Source organism: Mixophyes fleayi, chromosome 4 (genome assembly GCF_038048845.1).
Source record: "Mixophyes fleayi isolate aMixFle1 chromosome 4, aMixFle1.hap1, whole genome shotgun sequence".
Taxonomy (NCBI): domain Eukaryota; kingdom Metazoa; phylum Chordata; class Amphibia; order Anura; family Limnodynastidae; genus Mixophyes; species Mixophyes fleayi.
In genome coordinates this window covers 196963308-196986573 of record NC_134405.1, presented here as the reverse complement: position 1 = coordinate 196986573, position 23266 = coordinate 196963308, and the positions used below count along the sequence as shown (strand labels likewise).

At 44.6% G+C, this 23266-nt stretch overlaps 1 protein-coding gene across 3 annotated transcripts in view; it reads left to right on the top strand.

Annotated features, from left to right (window-relative positions):
• SCAF11 (SR-related CTD associated factor 11) overlaps window positions 1-23266 on the top strand; it is an 83781-nt gene that overhangs the window by 37214 nt on the left and 23301 nt on the right. For all 3 annotated transcript variants that reach the window (XM_075209081.1, XM_075209082.1, XM_075209083.1), the window contains one exon: window positions 16669-19578. In XM_075209081.1, the coding sequence (XP_075065182.1) occupies window positions 16669-19578 (2910 nt within the window). The remainder of the gene's footprint in view (window positions 1-16668; window positions 19579-23266) is intronic.

The following is a 23266-nucleotide window of genomic DNA, read 5'->3' as shown; positions in this document are numbered from 1 at the left end:
TATGGGGACAATACTGTAAAAGTGATAATGCTTTTCTTATACCAGGCTTCCTAGTAGTCCCACTCTTTGTAGAAGTTATCATCAACATTTATATAGCACCAGCAAATTCCGTAGCGCTTTTTAGAAGGGATACAATTCAATAGTAATGGAACATGGTGGAATTATTTAGAGAAGCTTTTGTTCTTTTAGATTATCTGCTAAATTAATTATGATGGTGTTGTAACTGGCCAAGGATTTTACCACATACAATTCAGCCATGGAAAAGTTATTACATGATTGGTTAGTGTTAACATTATTGAAAACTGTAATTGGGAGTAGGAATATGGAGAACTTTATATTGGCTTTTGAGCTTAAAGGGGTAAGGCTTAATGGATGACTGTTGATTAGATCCACTTGGAAAAGAGGACAACAGGTCTGAGTACCTCTGTTCAATAGGATTTTTTTTTTTTTTTAAATCAAGTAATTTTTCTTTCCTACCATTGGAGGACACTGCGAGACATTGTTTTATAGTAGTGCGTCTGAGATTAGGCACTTATCAACTTTGATCTTCACTCTCACCTCCTACTATGCCCCGCCCCTCCTCTCCTGTAGATATCTCAGTTTTTTAAAGTGCCTAGGAGAGAGGACACGTTTGGTATAGGCTCCTGTCTATACTTAGTTTAGTTTTAGGTTTTACATGTTTTTATATTTTATTTTCCCTTTTAGGTGCTGTGCGGTGATTGATCCTAAGACCCAGAGGAGTGAATAGCCTGTCTGCTCTATTCACCCTGGGTCCCTGCGAAAAGATGCATAAGCTCAGTTGCCTTGCACCTCTTGGCCCGGCAGTCATACCCTAGAAATGAGCTTTTGGAGCAATCTGCCATTAGGGCTTTAGGTGCCCCACATAGGAAAGAGGCTGATTTTTTTTTTGTTTGTTTTCCAAGGCCACTGTAACGTAGTCGCGTGGGGAAGCTGCAGTGATCAACGCCCGCCCGACGGATATGACGGCAAGTCCCTCCCACTAGACTGCGAGCAGCGGGGGACATGGTATCGATCTCGTTCCTTAGGATGCGATTTGTGTACTAGGGAGACACGCTTGTCCTCCTCTTCAGCGGTTTCCACTATGGAGCGGGTTCACTGAGGTATCCCACGGATAAAAAGTGCGATCAGCACTCTGCTCAGCTTACGTGCCATCAGGCAGTATGTTTAGACCCACTATGGCGGAGGCCTTGCCCAACAACGCTATTCAGCTATGGGCCGAGCAGTTAGAGGCATTCGGGAAACTTTTCTCCTTGGCCGAGCATATTCCAGAGACTTCTGATTATGTAGGGCAGACAGCCATTGATGCTGTATCCGTCAATTCTAGATTTTCGGCTCTCATTGCAACTTGTCGCACCTTATGGTTACGCTCTTGGACAGCGGATGCTGATTCAAAGCAAGCGCTAGAGGCTTTGCCATTTGATGGGGTTACTCAGTTCGGATCAGAGCTAGAACGGTGGTAATCGTTTTCACGATTACCACTATTCCGACACCGAGGAGTATTGCACTTAAATTTCGAATGTGGTAAAAAAAACGATTGTAATATAAGCAGGTTTACCTCCAAACTGACGCTGTAGATCTCCGATCGCAACAAGATGACCTGTATCACTTTAAACACTTAACCCGACATTGCCGCTTTAAATTAAGTGATACAGGTTGTGATGACGTGAAAATGTACTGACGGACACCTGACTAGTCGGAATAACTTTGCGTTATTCCAGGACCCTTCTTGTGCGGAGAGAGGCATCTCTCCTCAGCTGCATGAAACTCCTGGTAACCATGGTTTCAGTGTTCGAGACCGTGCCCTTTGCCCAATTCCACTCTCGCTCTCATCAACAAGAGATTCTTCAAACGTGGTCGGAATCTCAGGAGCATTTAGACAGGCAAATTATTACCCTGTCGAAACCCACTCCTCTTTCCCTGGCGTGGTGATTGTCCAGACAAAATCTAGCCAAGGGACAGACCCTTCAGACTGGCCCATGGACCTTAGTTACCACAGACGCAAGTCTGCTAGGCTGGGGAGGGGTGACGGGGTCCCTGAGATTTCAGAGTCTGATTTACCCCCCCCCCCCTCCCAAGAGGCCCCACAATATGCGAGAACTCAGAGCGGTGCACAGGACATTGACGAAAGCTCAGAGGTTTCTGGAAGGGAAGCATCTTCCGATTCAATCAGACAATTCCACGGCCGTGGCATATCTGAATCACCAAGTGGGAACTCGCAGTCTAGGGGCCATGGGGGAGACAGCCAAGATCATGGTATGGACGGAGCGCCACATATCCCAGATATCGACTGTTTTTACATTCCAGGCATGGAAAATTGGGAGGCCGACTTCCTTAGCAGGCAGATGGTTCAACCGGGTGAATGGTCTCTCAACAAGCGGGTCTTTGCCCTCCTAGTGGAATGCTGGAGCTTGCTGGAGATAGACCTCATGGCATTCAGGCTAAACCATCAAGTTCCCCTGTACTGCTCAAAGTCTCGAGACCCTCAGGCACATTTCACGGATGCCATGTCAGTTTCATGGCATTTCTGGCTAGTGTACCTGTTTCCTCCGATACCCATGCTCTCGCGGGTGCTAAAAAAAAGTTAGAGAGTGGGTTCTCCCACAAATCTGGTAGCCCCTCATTGGCCACGCAGGGCATGGTTTTCAAACATTCTGAGACTGGTAGCAGACCCTCTCTTCCGCCTGCCAATGCGACCGGATCTTCTCATTCAAGGTCCTCTTCGCTGCCACGATTAAGATCGGCTAACTGATGGCCTGGCTATTGAGACCTTGATTCTCAAGGCCAGGGGTTTTTCTCAAGAGGTTAGTGGTACTCTGATCAAGGCCAAGAAATTGTCGTCCTCAGGTTTTTTCCTCCTTTGTTCTGCAGGTCGTGTCCAGGTTACACTTTCATCAAGAGATTGTGGTCTCGGCTTTCCGTCCTCCGCCTTCTTCTTCTTTGTCCTCCGCCTTCTTCTTCTTTGTCCTCCGCCTTCTTCTTCTTTGTCCTCCGCCTTCTTCTTCTTTGTCCTCCGCCTTCTTCTTCTTTGTCCTCCGCCTTCTTCTTCTTTGTCCACCTCTTCAATTGACTTACTGTTGCTGGATGTGGTTCGTGCTCTTCGGTATTAGGTTGACCGCACAACCTCCGTCCATAAGACCAAGGATCTTTTTATTCTTTACGATGTGCATAAGCAGGGTTGGCTGGCTTCCAAACAGTCAATTGCCCACTGGATCACTTCCACCATTAGACTAGCTAATGCTCAAGCATCTCTGCCTGTCCCATTACCGTTGAAGGCTTACTCTACCAGAGCTGCAGGTGTCATGGGGCCTCGGCGGAGCAGCTATGCAGAGCGGCTACATGGTCATCTGTCCCTACATTCTCTAAATCCTACAGGTTGCAGGGCTTTGCATCCTCTGATGCGAGCTTTGGGCGCAAGGTATTGCGTGCAGCCGTTCCCGAGCATTTCCTCCCATAGAGGCAGCTTTAGTATGTCTCTCAGTGTCCCCCAATGATAGGAAAGAGAAATAAGGATTTTTACTCACCGTAAAATCGATCTCTCCCTCCATTGAGGGACACTGCGCACCCTCTCTTGCTTTGTAAATAGTTCTGTTGTGTGAATTTTATGCTTATTCTTTGCCCCATAGGGCTCCCCTTCCTCATACACTTGATTAGTCAAAACTGTGGTATCTACAGGAGAGGAGGGGCATAGTAGGGGAGGAGAGTGATGATCAAAAAAGTTAAGTGCCTAAATTCCTAGATCCACTACTGTACCCCAATGTCTCGCAGTGTCCCCCAATGGAGTAAGAGAAATAGATTTTTACGCTAAGTAAAAATCTTTTTATTGTAGAGTTTAGACCGGCGGTTCCCAAACTGTGCGCCGCGGCTCCCTGGGGTGCCGCGGCGCTGTCACTGGGGTGCCGCGGGCCAGACATAAAAAAAAACCAAAACGCAGAAACTTACCAATCCGTCGGGCCCCAGCAGCCTCCTCTCCTGCAGCTGTCACTGAATATCGACGTCAGTAACAAGCTGCAGGAGAGAGGAGGCTGCTGGGTCCCGGCGCCCGACGGATTGGTAAGTTTCTGTGTTTTGTTTTTTTTTAATGGCTGGCGCGTGGCAGAGTGAGGGGGATCGTGGCAGAGGAGGGGGACAGAGGTTGGTGACAGCGGGACAGAGGTTGGTGACAGCGGGACAGAGGTTGGAGGACACAGCGGCAGTGGAGGGGGCATTTTTGCATACAACTAAATAAGTATTTCTGTCCTGACCTAAATACTTATTACAATTTTTTGACCCAACTACTTCTGAAACAGGACTGCCCAATAATTATTTTGGAGGGGTGCCTTGAAAAAATTTGGAGACTCTAAGGGTGCCGCGAACTGCAAAAGTTTGGGAACCACTGGTTTAGACAATACATAGTATAATGAAATAAAACAAATTTAAAGAAAAAAACAAAAAAAGAGAAAGCCGTGCAGCATAAATAGTCATATGAGGTAGGTGAGTTTGATTCAAGCAGAAGGATACATGGATGTATACAATTAAATTATATTTATAGGTAGATGGATATAGATAGCTATATAGATGGATATATTTGTCACTTTAAAAAAAATGTCATCAGCTCTCATTATGAAGGAACGGTTAGAACTAATTTAGACTTTTATAGAGCGGGTATTCAACAGCTATAGCCATATTGCATAGACTAATGAGAGGAATGGTGAAAGGATAAGTTTACGCCTATCCATATTTTGTAGCAAAGTCCTAATGGGAAAGTGTGTGTGTATATATTTGTATATACATTTATAAAACTTGCCATCAGCTCCCCATTTGAAGGAGCAGTTAGAACTGGATTAGATTTTAATAAAGCAGGTGTTCAGGAGCTACAGCCATAATGCACAGAGTAAAGAGGAGGAGGATGATGGCAATTCAGATAAATTTTATTTAAATAAGGTCTAGTTCAGACCTATATAGTTTGTATTTTGAGGAATACCAGGGAGACCATATGTTTTCATATTTGTGTCTTGCATATCTTTCCGTATACATATACCTTTCATGATTCATGGTGTCATTCACAAGAGTTTTCCATTTCTGTAAATCGGGGGCATCCGTTGTCATCCACGTGCGGGCTATAATAACCTTGGCTAGGGTTGTGAGTGTAAAGATATATTGACAACGAGTTTTAGAGAAACTATCATCCAAGGAAATACCAAATAATCATATCTTTGTAAGAAGAGGAACCCCATGCACCGTATTACAGACACATGCCCATACGTTGGTCCAGAAACCATTTACTTTTGGGCATTGCTATAGCAAGTGCCAGAAGTTGCAATCCGTTGACCCACAGTTTGGGCATTCAGAGGCATGTTTTCTCCAAATTTCAACCAGTGAACATGGAGTATGATTGGACCCTATGTAATATGTATAAATTAATTTGTTGATAGCGAATACATGATGTGGCTTTTTTCAAACTTTTTAGGATATGGAACCATTCTTCCTCTGACAACACCCCTACATTAATTTGCTTTAAGGGGTAGTAGACTATTAGATGCGTAATGATTTGGTTCTGTATATACAGTGGAGATAATTCTATGCCAACCCATATTTTGTAACAAAGTTCTAATGGGTGAAATTTGAAGTGTGGGTAGAGAGTCAGTAAATTGCGATTGAATAGCATGCCTGAACTGTAAGTAACACCCAAAGTCTTGCCTGAATTGAGCAAAAAATGTAAATGCCCGACATTCAGGATGACCTATTGCAAACACCCTGTATTTGCTTAAAAATATATTATCACTTAGTTTATTCAGTTTCGGTAACATAGTATTCTGCCAAATCATAGTGTCTGAATCCAGGCCCTCTCTCCCCATTAACCTATGTGCCATATTCCACAATAGGAGGGTCAGACCCTAATGGGATCTCTCTTGAATGGATGCTGCGTTTCAAGTACCTCGGTATCTGGATTACCTCCAATTTAAAAGAATATATTAAATTAAATATTGATCCCATCACGAATCACTTAAAGCACAGGTCTCACACTTGGAAGCGAGTCCATTGACTGCGACAGAAAGAATTAATCTATTTAAAATGATTATGCAACCCATAACACTCACCAATATATAGCCCAAATCGTATATTTCAATTCATTAATTCTTTACGCTCCTCATTCATCTGGAGTGATAAGCGGCACAGAATTAAATTGAATACTCTTTGTAAATCTAAAGGGGGGGTGGGCTGGCGCTATCCAATCTTAAATTTTATTATATGGCAGCTTAATTATCACATTTACAAGTCTGTTATATGCCACAGCGAATAGCACTTTAGTTGGTTTTCTTGGTGAAAGAGCGGGGCCTTTATTTTCCCCACTCCAGGTGCTTCTGATGGGTAAAGCCAGGTGGAATCACAGATGGGAGGACACCATGAACTGGAAACATGCAGGACTTATCCCAATTTACTTTTAAACCAGAATAATGGGCAAATTTATCTACAACTGTTAATAAATTGTCCAGATATTCACTTGTATCTGACAGAGATAATAGTATGTCGTCTGCATATAAAGAAATCGTATCCCTGGCTTGACCAATTGGAAGGCCATGTATACCAGGATGAGCTCGAACCAAGCAGGCCAGCGGTTCATTTGCTATTGCTAATAATGCAGGAGAGAGTGGGCACGCTTGACGGGTACCCCTTTCAAGACTAAAGACTAGTATATCTACCAACGCACACTGGCGCCATTGGATTGAGATACAGCAAAGCTCCTCAGCACCTCCCAGAGATAAATCCATTCTACAGAGTTGAAAGCTTTGACGGCATCCAGAGACTCCACTGCAGCCCCCATTTCGGAGACATGAGTCCACCTGCAAATGCATATACAAGCGATGCAGGTTACAGGCAGCGGATTTGCCCTGCATGAAACCTGTCTGGTCTGGATGAATGATCTGACTTATGACCGTATTAAGCCGGATGGCCAGAATTTTAGCGAATATCTTAACATCCGGCCCCATTAATGGGAGAGGGCGATAGGAATCGGGATATAGGAAGTCCTTGCCAGGTTTCGGTAATACTACAATTAATGTTTCAGACATTGAAGAGGAAATTGCATTAGATTTCAGTAATCTATTATAGAGAGTTAGAAGTTGAGGGACAAAAGCTTTTACATTTTTTTTATCCAGTTCAATCGGAATGCCATCCACTACTGGGGCCTTGTGATTGGGAAAGGAGGTGATTGCCAACTCCACCTCTTCTGCTGTGAGGGGGCAAGGCAACAGCCTCCTTAAACAGCCTAGGAAGGTGGATGTATTAAGTTGCACCTCTATATAAGATACCTTGGATTCATAAAGTGCACTATAGTATTTAGAAAGGTGTTTGCAATACCAGTTCCTGTAAAATGTTTTGCTTTGGTTGTGATCAAAGATAGTCATGACTGCCTTATTTACTCCCTCCTCCCGAGCCAGGCAAGCCATATAACTATTACCCATGTCTGCTCCAGTGTATTGGGAATGTCTAGTAAATAATAGCCGCCTCTCTGCCCCGTCGAATGAAAAATCTGACCACTCGCTTTTTGCATTCAATCATCCAACACTATCCTCAATTGTATGGGAAAGCAAGTATTTAGATTCAAGATTCTTGCACTGTTCCAATTCTAACTCCCTACGTCCATTAGAATTTTTAGTGTCTGCTGGGTTTTTTGTTTTTTTTAAAAGTGTACCCCGATGAATGCCTTGAAGGCATCCCATATAAGTATGTGTGTGCCAATATTATTGTCCCCAAAATATCCCTCCCACAAGGATATAAGATCTGAACCAGTAGCCATTGACTCCAACCAAGCCGAATGTAGCTTCTAGAAACCTATACCCTTTTCTCTTTCCTACCATTGGGGGACACTGCGAGACATTGGGGTATAGTAGTGGGTCCAGGAGTCTTTGTCACTTTATCTACTAGTAGATCTTTGCTCTCCTCCCCTACTATGCCCCTCCTCTCCTGTGAATTCCTCAGTTTCTTTAAAGTGACTAGGAGCTAAGGTCACTAGGGTATGGGCTCCTGCCTATACCAAGTTAGATTTATAGTTTACACGTTTTTATTTTTATTTCCCTATAGGTGCATCGTGGGGCTCGATCTCAAGACCCAGGTGAGTGAACAAGACTTGGCTCTGCTCACTCCAAGTCCCGCAGAAGGTAAGAAGCAGCTGAGACTCACTTACTGGCGCACCTGTCAGCATTCCCCTGGAGAACGAGCATTACAGAGGGCAATTTTGGGGCACCATAGTTTATTTCTGGCCAGAAACTGGACACAGTAGTTGGGATTACTCGATCCCGCAGCCCCAGCCCCGCTAGCGGACAAGGGAGTGAAGCTGCATCAGCCTCTCCACCTGGACCGCGCTTCATGCCGACAAGTCCCCGCTCAATCCCCTCGACAACGAGCAGAAGGGGGACGGTAAGCATCGCTCACACTCAGGAGGTGAGAGAGAATGCAGGATACGGCGCACGCACCTGGGCTAATTAACATAGCGTGCGCCGAGCGAACACAGTGGCCATGTTGAAGGAGGCACTATCTCAGGAGACAGGAAGCGGGCGGCAACAGGGAGACAGGAAGAGGAGGAGAGACAGACAGACTTCCTTCCTCTCAGTCATTTCCTGCCACAATCAGGATTCTGCCTACACGTGGAGACACAGCACCACCGGAGCAGCGTCGCCCGACTCTCCTACTCTGCCTCTCCTCTGCTGACACGCTCGGCTATCGGTACAGGCTGGTGCCTATTAAGCTTACCAACGAAGGTTTTGTTGTTATTATAGAGCTGTGATTTTATTGCACTCTAGTTCTTTCACAGACAGCACTGTACCTTATATGATTAGAGGAGGGGTGCTTTCACATTCTAGGACTACCCTGTATAGAGACTCTGTAGATTTCCTAGCTTAACAGCCATCAGCCTTTAGTTTCAGTAATACTGTATTATCTTAAGTTCCTTAAGAAAGGACAATGGCTGAGAAGGGGACAGCAAAAAGCAAGGGACACTCTGTAGCTTCTGCGTTGTATTATACCTGTGCCAAATGTAATACTTTTCAGTTGGACACAGCCGTAACGCCCTTTGCGCAGCCTGTACCGCCAACGCCAAGGCGCGAAAAGGTTCAACCCAGGAGGCGTCTACAGCAGTGGAAGAACCGCTTTGGCTACGATCCTTCTCATCAACCGTGGAAAGACTAGCTAACGCCATTCTGCGGGTAGCAGAGGTACGTGAAAGCTCCACTCCACTCGCTATCATACACAGTCGGGCTGATGATAACTCAGCCCTACAGACAGGGGCAGCCCTCAGGGAAGATAGATTAATGTCTATTACTCATAGGGGCAAGAGGATTATCTCTGATACGATTCAAGACCAGGATCACGAATCGGATTTCTCCTCACCTGAGGAAGGAGAGCTAGAGTTAGACCCAGAGGGTGAGGACCACCATGACTATGATGCAGCCTCGGCAAATAGTGTAGAGGGTCTCATTTTAGGGATCAGGCATACCTTGGGGTTTGCTGAACCTGAGCCCTCGGCACCCACAGGGGTCTCCCTTTTTAAGAGAATAAAGGCACAATTACCAGCATTTCCACATTCACCAGAAATGTTGGAGATTATTGTTGGCAAAAGCCCAATAAGCAGTTTATGATGCAGTCCAGATTCAAATCCCTGTACCCCTTGCCACCAGAAGAGGCGGTAAAATGGGAAGCTTTATCTAGGGCAGATACCCCAGTAGCACGGCTAGCGTCATCCTTGGCCATTCTCGTTCAGGAGCGGATAGCCCTCAAAGATCACACTGATATAAAAAAAAGTGCGACTTGGCGCTCCGTTCAGCATACACTGCAATCGGCAGTTTGTTTAGACCAGTTTGTTTGGCCGGAGCATGGGCTATCAAAGCCATTCAACTATGGACGGAGAAATTAATTAGATGCCTTAAGAACAACACTCCTCGGACGGAGCTCTTAGATGTAGCAGAGCACGTCCTAGAGACGGCTGAGTATGTAGCAAATGCCCACAGAGACACCGTATCTGTTAATGCTAGGTCCTCTGCACTTGTAGTGGCGGCTCGCCGTAGCCTATGGCTTCAATCGTGGGCGGTAGATGCTGATTCTAAGAAAGCTCTAGAGAATTTACCCTTTGATGGCGTAACTCTCTTCTGCTCAGAACTCGAGAGAGTAATTCACGAAACTACGGGGGGAAAGAGTACTGCTCTCCTGACGGTAGTTAATAGACCCCGCCAGGGCAGATTTAGGTCCTTTCGGAACCTTACCCGAGGCGGTGGAGCCCCCTCTAGAGGCCAGTTCTCAGCTTCTAGAGGAGCATTTAACAGAGGCAGAGGGGGCAGGGGCGCTACTAGAAGGGGATCCTCGCGCCCTGCGGAAAAGAACTCCACTTGACGGGGCCCTTCAGGGGGAGATAAAGGTAGGGGCATGACTTCTTCATTTCAGGGATCAATGGTGGGCGTCCACAACAGATCTCTGGATTCGAGGGATAGTGTCCCGAGGCTACGTCATAGACTTAGCCCAGCCCCCCATACAAAGATTCTTTCGCACCCCCCTCCCCCTTTGTCCAATCAAGCGCAAGGCGCTCCAAGAGGCCATCCAAAGACTTCTGGCATCACAGGTAATAGTACGGGTACCTCCCCGGGAAAGGGGTCGAGGGTTTTACTCAAACCTTTTCCTCGTACCAGGCTGCATCTAAATCTCCAGTTGCTAAACAAGCAACTAAAGGTTCAAAAGTTTCGCATGGAATCCCTGCGTTCAGTAATAGCAAGTGTAGAACAAGGGAAATACCTAGCATACATAGACATCAAGGATGCCTACCTACATGTCCCTATATGGAAGGGACACCAGTGCCTTCTACGCTTTGCGGTAGGAGAGGCACACTTTCAGTTCAAGGCCCTCCCCTTCGGCCTAGCTACGGCTCCCAGGGTATTTACCAAGACCATGGCAAGTCTCTTGCGGCAAAGGGAAATTACTATTATCCCCTACCTCGACTACCTTCTCTTGAAGGCCCCATCAGCTGCTCTCCTATCACAACACAGAGACCACAAGGGAATTCCTTCAAAGCCACGGCTGGGTGTTGAACATACCAAAGTCATCACTAACCCCAGCGCAGCAGATGCGTTTCCTGGGCCTGATATTCGACACTCAGACCCAGAGAATATATCTCCCGCCAGACAAGGCTGTAGCACTGCGCAGGAAGGTAAAAGACCTTCTAGCAAAGAATGGAATCTCTATCCTCAGTTGCATGAAACTCCTGGGAACAATGGTTTCGGTATTCGAAGCAGTCCCATTCGCACAGTTTCATTCCCGCCCACTTCAGACAGAGATCTTACACAAGTGGTCGGGATCCCAAAGCCATTTAGACAGACAGATCATTCACCTGTCCACACGCACAAGGCCATCCCTAGCCTGGTGAACATCCAGAAACAATCTGAAGAAGGGCCAATCCTTACAGACCTGGTCTTGGACGCTCGTCACAACGGACGCAAGTCTGTCAGGCTGGGGGGGGGGGGTGTAACAGGACACCTGAGACTTCAGGGGCTCTGGTCCCCTCAGGAGGCCAGACTACCGATAAACATTCTGGAGCTCAGAGCAGTATACAGCACTCTGACAAGAACCCAGGGGTTCCTATCAGGAAAGCCCCTACAGATACAATCGGACAATGCCACCACGGTAGCCTACATAAACCACCAGGGCGGCACTCGCAGTTCAGCGGCAATACGAGAGGCGGAACAGATAATGGCATGGGCAGAACTTCATGTACCCAAGATCTCGGCCATCTTCATACCGGGGGTACAAAATTGGGAAGCCGACTTCCTCAGCAGGCAAAGACTCCACTAAACAGGCAAGTATTCTCTCTGCTGGTGGATCGCTGGGGCACCCCAGAGATCGACCTGATGGCTTCCAGACTAAACCATCAGGTCAAGCGGTACAGTGCAAAGGCACGAGACCCAGGAGCAGAGCTCACAGATGCCATGACGACCCCATGGAGGTTTCGCATGGTCTACATATTTCCCCCCATCCCCATGCTGTCTCTGGTGCTAAAGAGGTTAAAAAGAGAACGGGTGCCCGCAATTCTAATAGCTCCGTACTGGCCATGCAGAGCGTAGTTCACAGACCACCTGGGGCTGGCAGCAGCCCCCCCATTCCGCCTTCCCATGCAAGCAGATCTTCTGGTTCAGGGTCCTTTCCTCTACCAAGGTTTAGATCGGCTAGCTTTGACGGCGTGGCTACTGAGACCCTAGTACTCAAGGCTAGGGGGCTCTCGCACCAAGTAATTACAACCATGATCAGGGCCAGGAAGCCTTCATCGTAGAATAGCAGACTTCTCAAGCATTAAAACGTTTCTGCAGGGGGTTCTTCACATACAGCCCCCATTTTCTCATCCAGTGGAGCCTTGGGACCTCAACTTGGTCCTTGGGGCCCTCACCAAGTCCCCGTTTGAACCTTTACACTCGGCGACATTGAGACATTTGACGTGGAAAACAGCATTCCTCTTGGCTCTAGCGTCAGCGCGTAGAGTGTCGGAACTAGGGGCGCTTTGCTGTGACCCCCCGTTTCTCATTTTCCATTCAGACAGGGCGGTACTTCGCACTAAGCCCTCGTTCTGCCCTAAGGTGGTTTCCAGATTCCACCTGAACCAGGAAATAGTGGTTCCGGCGTTCAGGGTCAGAAAGGACTCCCAAGAGGAGGCTTTTCAGTTACTTGATGTAGTCCGAGCACTGCACTGTTATATAGACCGTACGGCTCCTGTTAGGAAAACCACAGATCTATTTGTCCTCTATGAGGCCAGCAAGAGGGGGTGGCCAGCTTCAAGGCAATCAATTGCCCGCTGGATCACATCCACAATTCGAGAGGCCTACATCACGGCCTCGCAACCCGTCCCGCTAAGATTAAAGGCTCATTCTACCAAAACAGTAGGCGCCTCTTGGGCAGCTAGACACGGCGCGTCGGCGCAACAGTTGTGTAGAGCGGCGACATGGTCCTCCGTCCACACGTTCACCAAATTTTACAGGTTACAAGGCTCTGCGTCGGCCGATGCAAGCTTTGGCCGCAGAGTTTTACGCGCAGCTGGTCCAGAGCAATCCCTCTGAGGAAGCTTTGGTCTCGCAGTGTCCCCAATGGCAGGAAAGAGAAAATGAGATTTTTACTCACCGTAAAATCCTTTTCTCTGACTCCATTGGGGGACACTGCGCACCCTCCCTTGCTCTGTATATAGTTCTGTGTGAAAGTATGATCATATGTTTCTATACTTTAAGACCTTCCAGGTATTATCACCTCCTTTCCTCTCACGCTTGGTTAGTCAAAACTGAGGAATTCACAGGAGAGGAGGGGCATAGTAGGGGAGGAGAGCAAAGATCTACTAGTAGATAAAGTGACAGACTCCTGGACCCACTACTATACCCCAATGTCTCGCAGTGTCCCCCAATGGAGTCAGAGAAAAGGATTTTACGGTGAGTAAAAATCTTATTTTCTGTGGCAATGTCAACTTGAGCTATTATTGGAGAATGGTCAGAAATGCCTCTTAACAAGTATTCTATTGAGCACACTGAGGACAATAATTTAGAGAAAAAAGGACGAAATCTATTTGAGAGAGAATTATAAGTAGTTGATTGACAGGAAAATTGCTGTTTATCTGGGTAAGTCCCATCTCGTTAAGGAGCCTAGATAGACGTAGGTTTTGATGGTAATCGCTCATAAGCCTCCCTCCACCTGTCGTGGGTAGAATTGAGGACATTATTAAAATTGCCCATACATACAAGTGGTGTGTCAGGAGATTGAGCCATGAAGGACGCTGCTTTTCCAAGCACCTCGGCAATATATGGGGGTGGGATGTAGAAAGCAAGTATTATAATTGGGGAGAACTCGATCACAGCCCCGCAAAAATACAAATCTACCATAAGGGTCTGACTGTAAGCAATCTAATGGGAAGTGTAAGTGTTTTTTAATGAGAAGAGCAACTCCTCTTGAATTAGGAGAGTGTACAGAGTGATAGCCCCATCCCACCCATGGTCTCTTAAGTGCCATAATTTTGCTACCATGTATATACATGGTTTCCACCAAATAAAAAATATCTGAAGAATATTTCCGGAGATGGGACAGTACCAGGGAGCATTTCACCTTATCATTCAGACCCCTGACATTTCAGATGAGTAAGTGGAGCCCACCCATAACAGGATTACCGTATATACTCGAGTATAAGCCGAGTTTTTCAGCACATTTTTTTGTGCTGAAAAAGCCCCCCCCCCCCCCTCCCCCCCCCCCCCCCCCCCCTCGGCTTATACTCGAGTGATGCTCCAGGACAATGAAAAGTCCCTGCTTGAGGTGGCCGGCGGCAGCAGAGTGAGGTGCCGTACTGAGCGCAATGCAGGCTGCAGCAGAGCGGGCAAGGTGGGTGGTGCAGATGCGGCCTGTGCAGTGACCTCTGACATCATGTCACACTGCGCAGAGCCACGTCGGGAACAGCTGAGCACTCGCTCAGACACTCTCTCTACTACCTCCGAGGATTACCGTCTTCAGCGTGGAATTAGCGCTGTTTCACACGGGGATCCCCTTTTCTGCCACCTAGGATACATCTTAGGAGAATCGCTGGACTTCCCTACCTCTTTGTGGACTATCAAATTCATAAGGTTGGTTTAAGACTGTTCTTGTGGGACCTACTACATAGACTTCATCACGTTATTAGCAGCTCAATCACGGAAGTACCCATTGGATACATTATGCCATGCACTGGACATTGGTTTCTTTTTATATATAAATTTTAAACTTGTGCCTTATTTATGTGGTAGCATTATCACAATTTTATCATAATTCAATTGCATTTTTCATCTTTTGATTGTATTTGCGCTCTTATATTATGTTAAATTAAATGTCCAGTCAATTTTTATATCTACATTTGTTTTTTCTATTTCTCACCAGTATATTAACTATCAGACCATACTTTTTTCTATATGATCTAAATTTGTATATTTTGTTTCCACCAAGTGTAAGGCAGCTTTCCTCCCCCCCAATCATATATTATACTTATAGTGATTCAAACCAATTATTCATGCCAGAGGATAATTGAACGCTATCATTATAAAGATTCAGCTGCAGTCTAATCCCAAAATCCCGTTGATTTATATTATTTATTTATGAAATAGCAGCAATCTCCCTCTCCTTCATTAGTCTAGCAATCTCCCTTATTTCAACTAGCCCACATTACATTGTTACAGTGTAGCGTGGGGATGTGATATAGTGTGGGGAGGTAGTACAAGGATATAGGGCATGATTCAGACCTTATCGAGGGGCCAGCATTCAGTTAAGTTTTGAAATTTACCAGTAGCTGCTGCATTTCCCACCCTAGGCTTATACTCGAGTCAATAAGTTTTCCGAGTTTTTTGTGGTAAAATTAGGTGCCCTGGCTTATATTCGGGTCGACTTATACTTGAGTATATATGGTACTTGCTGCCATAACGATTCGGGAGGAAATTGTTGATATTAGGATGAGACCGTGTTTGAGAAATACTTATTTGAGGATAGTACTCCTTAAAAACCATTCCATTGTTGGCTAAAATAAAAATACAACATAATATTATGAGAACAAAAATAGCCCATATGTAATTTACGAATACGCATCTAGTGGATTCCTCATTATAAATGTATCTGAAAAACCCAAAGTTTAACATTGAAGCAAATCTGTTCCGTTGAATTCTCCAAGACATCAGATAATGTAGATCAAAAAGCTGTACGGTCAAAAATTGTACATAGGTATGAAAAACAATAAACCTTCCCAACCCATCCAACATACTCTAGCTAGTTAATTTACTGGGTATGTTTGGATCCCTACAGCAAGAAGAAAAATTACCCCTAGACTATATTAAGTAATAACCAATAGGCCAGGGAGGGTCGCTAGGATTTTACTAGCTAGAACTCTCCCAAGTATATCTACGTAACCAACTTTGTCCTTAACCGTTTTGAGTTAGTAGGATTTGGTGTATTGTGACAAGTTCAAAATTAGTGTGCAAACGTACGATTTTGGCTTTGTACATATGGGTCTTTTCCCTTGTGCCCATGGTTCGGTTGCTGAGAGATGCATTCAAAACTTGGTGAACACAGAAGAACTGACACTGTTCATAGTGTACACTGAACCTTCTGAAAAACGCACCAGTGGTACATACGGGCATTCATAGTGAATACTTGACATTTAATGAAAGTAGCATATCCTATTGGCATGCATTCACATACCATGTCCAGTCATTCCCTCTGAACACGTTTGTGTTGCCATTGTTTTAAAAAAACGCTATATTTCAGTGCCAGTTCAGCTGTGTTCGCTGATTGAACACAGTAAATGCACCATAGGTACAATGAAAAGTGCCTTTGTGTACAAGCCCTTAATGTACAGAATTGTTTAGTTTTGTAAAGACAATTAACTGACCTAGAGATTTCCATTATTCACTAGACATGCTATTCCATTGAGTATTTCTCTTAATCTCAGCCAAGAAGAGAACATTTTGACAACTCCATCGTTAGTAAATGCAGATATACAGATAATTCTGATTTGGTATCAAATAACATATATTACCATGTGAAAAATTAAACATTCTTGTTATTAGATAAGTCACCATTTAATGTATTTTCTAATTAACTACTTTTGACTATCATATTTATTTATTTTTATTTATTTTTTTTAAATAGATTTTTCAAAAAGAACATGTGTTCATTCTAGTACCCAAGAAGGCACTGAGAAAAAGCAAACTGCTTCTGGAGCATCAAATAGTAGAGGAACAAGAAAAAAACCTGTGCAGTCTAGCACTAGAAGGAGATCCACTCGAAATAGCAAGTCTGATGCAAGCCAACTTCAAAGTTCACCAAAATCCAGTAGCTCTGATCATGATACACTTGGATGTAATACCTCTTCCACAAAAGCTTCTGAAAATACCAGTAAACAACCTTCCAAACAAAGAAAAAGAGCACCTAAAAAAGCATCTCAAGTTAGGAAACGATTGCGGTCAGCAACACACACTCAAGAAGACTCTAATGAGAGTAAAGAGAATTCTGAAAGTGAATCGGAGCAAGAGGAGAAAAAAATGAAGATGCCGGAAGAGGATTTGTCGGCAACAGAACAATGTGAAACAAGTGTAGCTCCCACAAAGAGCACTGAGAAAGGATACCAGCATGTAGATGATCATTCCCTTGATTCCTCTCCTCTGGAACACTGTGATGAACAAAAGTTGTCTGTTTCGTTGCCTATGCAAATGATGCAGTGTGTTGATAAAGAAATATCAACTTCTCTTGATTTGCAAAGTAGGCATCAATTTGACGGAGAGCATATACCCACCTCTCCAGTGTTTAAAAATGGACAATCCTCTTTGGGGGAAAGTCAGCCAGCATCCCCGGCACATGTAATGCAGCATGAGTCAGGAAATGAGGAGATAGCTAAAGAGCAGTTTTGTTTAGAAGAACAACCTACTCTGGTGCCTGGGAATGTTTCCGAAGGAGAAGATTCCTCATCTTCTCAGGTTTCTGCAAAGCACATAGACTCTGATAATACAGACTTATCACCGTTGTCGTCTGGTAGGGTACAGCAGTTTCATGACAAGGAATCTGCATGTTCTCCTACATCTAAAAAGGAATTAATGTCTAAACACTCAGTTTCTTCAGCATCATCTGAAGATATTCAAGATGCTAATGAACAAGACTCTCAATTCAAAAATGGACAACACTTTCCATGTTCACCTGCATTAGAAGATGCATTGCAAGATGGAAAGTCTCGTAAAGCTGAGGAATCTATTGTTTCTGTTGCTGTGTATTCGGACAAGCAGTGTGACTTAGAACTTTCCAAACTTTGCCCTGATTCTTTTAAAGAACATCAGTCTGAAACACAAGCTATTGTGGAATTGCAGAATATGGAACCCACTGTGCCCGATTGTTCTTTAAAACCAGATCACGGACTTGATGAACAAGCTAATGGCTTGGAAGTAAGCTTGCAATCAACCAATCTTAATGAAGAATGTATTGAAGAGAGAGATATTAAGACATGCATCCCTTGTGAATCAGATCATAAGCATAGCCCCAATACTTCTGTAAGTAGAACAGAGCTTCCAGAAGAAGCTTTAACTAAAAATTCTGCATCAGATGGGTCTTGTGATGTTAATGAAACTAACAGACTTTGCAGTGATGACATTCAAAATCCTTTTTTAGAAAACATGCTTAAAAGCTTATCTGAGCCATCTAGTGATGTTGAAGGTGGCAAAATACCAGTTACTGATAATGGAAAAACTCCTGATGTAAAAAATGAACCTCAAAAGACTTTCTGTGAAGATAACATTGAATCTGTAGCTATGGATTGTGATTCTGTATGTAGTGATCATAATGAATCCGAAATTGAGCAGACTGCAGAAAATATTGTGACTACAAGAACGGAGTCCGATCCTTTGGTTTCTACAAACAGAGAGGTACTGCAATCCCCCCCAAAAGAATTATTGCCTCTTGGTAGTGATGCACCTAAAAAAGAATCGCGAGCAAGAAAATCTAGATTTCATTCCCCTTCGAAAACATGGTCTCCTACTAAAAGTGATGTTAAAGAAAGGCAGAGATCCCGTTCACGATCCAAGATTAGAGACTCTCCCGTTAAACGTAAATCAAGATCGCGTGACCGCGATGGAGATCGTAACCATGGTGGACAATGGAAAGAGAGGAGCAGAGACCGCCGCCATAGGATGCAGTCTAGATCTAGAAGTCGGTCTCGCTCAAGGTCTGGATCACGTACCAGAAACAGACATCGAAGTAACACAACTGATAGGAGTGAAAAGGACTGTAGCTCACCTCCTTGGAAAGAAAGGCGATCAAATGATAATTGGAAGAGTCCTAGGGGAAGTGAAAGGTACAGAAGAAATGAACATGAGAAAACAAATGAACATTTTAGAAATGAAAAATATGATGCAAGAGATACAGCCGAGCAACATCCAGAGAATAAAAATGATTATCCTGATTGGGTGTTGGAAAAGATTAAATCTGGGGAAAGTAGAGGAAGGGGGGATGCCTGGATGAGGGGTGATGGTAGAGGAAGGGGAGACAGAGGGTGGGGAGACACCAGAAACAAAGGAGATAGTAGAGGAAGGGGAGACAATAGAGGTGATTTTAGGGGGAGGGGTGACAGAGGTAGAGGTAATAGAGGAAGAGGTTCTCCTAGAGGTGGTTCTTGGGAAGATAACCAGTATAGCTCAGGGGATTCATGGAGTAGAAATGTTAACATGGATTGGAACTTGCCCAGAGGCAATGGGGGTCGTGGCCGAGGCGGTTTCAGAGGTGGATTTAGTTATGGAGACCAAAATGAAAATACTTGGAACAATAGACAGTCCTACTCAGGAAATTCTAACACTTCAGGACAAGAGTCTTCAAGGTTCCCAGAACATAAAAATTATAAACCGAAATATGAGGATTCATTTGAACCACCTGCTGATCGGTCTGGATGGTCCTCTGCATCAAGTTGGGCTGTTAGAAAAACCCTCCCTGCTGATGTGCAAAATTACTACTCAAAAAGGGGAAGAAACTCTACAGGATCCCAGCCAGTATGGCCTAGGCAAGAAGAGTCTCAGGACCAAGGTTTGAATTTTTACTAAATATTTTCTAACAAGGCATAATTTAAACTAATTTACTTTGACATATCCAGTTAGTTGTACATTACCATAACACTTTGTGTTAGACATGTTTTCAGCATATGACTGTTTCAAGCATGTTGGCTACATTATGAATAAAAAAAAATTCTGACTTGTGCATGCACGCTTTTTGCTTTAGCCTGCAAATGGGTGCCATTGATTTTTATGTTAGTAGTTCATGCAACATTTTCCACGCCGAACTGTGATACCATGTGGTTTATATCTGTTTTATGTGCTGTAAGTGGGTGAATTGCACATAATGCTATGCATTTGTTACTTTATCACCAGCTATTTTATCATAAGTCCAATTAAAAAAATACCATGAGACAAGTAAAATGTTATATTAAAAGTGCTGTGTAAAAGGACATACTGTTTGTTTTTCATGCTTAAGCCATGTTTGGCAACATTCCAAGTTGAGAGCACAAATTTGTTGATAAAGTAGAAATATTTACATTTTTTCCTTTTCAATCCTCCATAGAAGCCGTTACAATGGATAGGTTTCCTTTCCAATTTAGTTACAGGTTAGAAAACAGCTGAGGATAGTATATAAGGGAAGCTCCTCCTCTCCCCTGAGGTCTTTTCCAGTGTCTACTATAGGTATGTCATGTAGTGTTTACATTTTCTGTAGTGAAGGGCTTTACCTCCTTGGGTTCCCTAAGAGAGACTATCAAATGATGTAAACTGAGGACTGGGCTTGCTACACCAGTCGACTATCCCCAGAAGCAAATTTTCTGTAAATTAAAATTTCACTGAATGTCAGTCCGCATATGCGCACGTGCAGCTCTATAGGTTACAGAACAGCAAGTTGGAGGGCCGGGCTAATGGAATAATCTGAATTGCTCCAAAGGATTTCCTATCCTAAGAGAGGATTTTCTCTTTCATCCATCTGGGGGACACTGCTTTACCATGGGGTTGATTAGGGTAGGAGAAGTTTGGCACCTAAATAGTTAATTTCCAAGCTGCCGACAGGCCCCTTCCCCCGCCAACCCCTTCATGAACTCAGTTTTTTGTAAGGTGCCCAAGGAGTTGGACTGAAGATCAGAGCTGCTGGACAGTGAATTATTTCAGTTTTTTAGGATTTTATTTTACAACTGTTTTTTACTTTAGAGGGTGTGCTCTTTAGTAACAGAGCACACTCGTCTGGAGAAGCAGCTGTCAGCAGGGAGCCGAACGGCTCCCTGCTGAAAGCTTGAGCACAGTGTGTAAGAGCTTCTGTGTGACAAGCGGTCTGTACAGACCGTGGTCACACTGCTATACAGGATACCGATGGTGCCACAGGCGCAGAGAGCCGGTAATCCTGTCCTGGGGGTCAAGTTGTGAGTGTGGAAAGTACAAAGTTCCCTCCTCGGCGAAGGAGGAGTGGGAACTTGGTAATTGGCCGGACAGAGCACAGTGTTGCAAGGAGGCATCCATGAAAACAGTGCACTGGCGATTCTACTTGATACAGAAGTATAATATGGTCGGCATACTGCAGAGAGAATGTGGAACACAGCAAAGGGGGCAGTTAATAATGAAACCCCCCTCCCTCTGCTGGCAGAGCATTTGAATGGTCCCAGTGGCACCAAAAGTGATCGAGAAGGAGACTGCAGCCATTTCCGAGACTACAGCTGCTGACATGCTTCTTCCGGACTCTGAGTACATTTTTATACTCTATAGTGAGATAGGCAAGTATAGACTTTTCTGGGCACATATTTTGTGAGGGCATAATAATGTAAGAGATTGTAGCTCTCATATTTTGGCAGAAATACTATCTTTTGACTGGGTCATAGATTAGTTTGGACGTCTGCTACTGTTCAGAGACCAGGGGACAGATGGATTCAGGGAATCATGACAAGAGGTTACATGATGGATTTGGTGGGGACAGCACCTCACAGGTTTTTGGTAACCAGTTTGCCCCGCCATCCACACAAGACAGGCAATGCTGCACTGTATTGATTTTGCTTCTTTCACAGGGAGTTATGGTAGAGGATCAATGGAGGCAGGGGTTTTACTCCAACCTCTTTTTGGTCCAAAAGCCGGATGGCTCGTTCAGGCCAGTATTGAACCTCAAGTAGTTAAATCTTCACCTGCGGGTAGTTTCATTTTGGATGGAATCTCTGAGGTCGGTCATCAACTGTCTGGAGGCGGGTCAGTTCATGGTGTCGATATCAAGGACGCCTACCTCCCTGTTCCAATCTGGAAAGGGGCATCAGCCTCTTCTCAGATACATGGTGGGATCGGCTCACTATCTGTTCAGGGCTCTTCCGTTCGGGCTTGCAACAGCCCCAAGGGTGATTGCAAAGATTATGGCGGTAATGGCGGCTTTTCTTCATGTCAGAGGAGTGTAAATAGTGCCATATCTAGATGATTTGTTAATAAAGGCTGCATCAGCGCAGTTGTTGGAACAACATCTTCAATTTACCATTCAGGTTCTGGAGAGACATAGTTGGCTCCTGAACCTCCTAAAGTCACAGTTGATACCTTGTCAGAGGATGTCATTCCTGGGAATAATAATGGGCGTGAAATGTCAGCAGGTTTTTTTTTTCCAGAGGACAAGATAAGGTCCCTGCAGAGATTCGTAGGACAGATTCTTTATTTATCTTTGATTTCTCAAGACGTGGTTAGCCAGCGTCTAAACAATCTATTGCTAGGTGGCTTACCCTGACTATTAAGCAAGCTTATGTCAGTTCTAACCTTCCTGTGCTAGAACGTATTGCTCATTCTACCCGTTCTGTGGGAGCGTCTTGGGCTGCACGGAATGGGGCTTCAGAAGATCAGTTATGCAGAGCAGGCACCTGGTCCTCGATCCATACTTTCACAAAATTTTACCAATTCAATGTCTTTGCGTCATCTGACGCCTCATTTGGTCGTAGTGCTCTACGTGCTGGGCTTTCAGAGCAGTCCTACCCTTCAAGGGGGCTGCTTTAGTAGGTCCCCATGGTAAAGCAGTGTCCACCAGATGGATGAAAAAGAAAAGAGGATTTATACTTAGGATAAATCTGTTTCTCTGATTCCATCTGGGGGACACTGCAATCCCTCCCTTCTGCTTTCTTCTGTGTGTTCTTGGTTGATTGGCCTATCTTCTTGGGGCTTTTTAAATCAAACAGTTCATGAGGGGGTTTGGCGGGGGAGGGGCCTGTCGGCAGCTTGGAAATTTACTATTTAGTTTCCAAACTCCTCCTACCCTACTCAACCCCATGGTAAAGCAGTGTCCCCCATATGGAATGGGAGAAACTGATTTATCGTAAGTATAAATGCTCTTGTTACATTCATTGGGATTTCAGCAGCCAGAGATATGCAATGGCATGGGGCCTGAGTCAAACATCGAATCGGCCAAAGGGTATCCGTACCAGGTTTAAACCCAAAGTTTAGGGTTACCTGTTTTTCCTGCATTTCACTTTGTAATTCCTTGCCTTTTCAGTACTCTTGTAGAGCCTGTAGATATTAAGGATGGCAAACTACAACAGCATAGTTAGTGGAGCATGTGATAAACTGTTAAGAGTCTAAAGAGGTCTTTTTTACAGTGTGTAGTTCTCAAGCCAAAGGGAAAATGTAACCTCTTGATTAATATAAGGAACTTATAGGCTGGATAAAGGAGTCTTTTGCGACAAATGGGGGTCTGTGTGCTACGTAGGGGCTAAAGAGAGCAAGCTCTT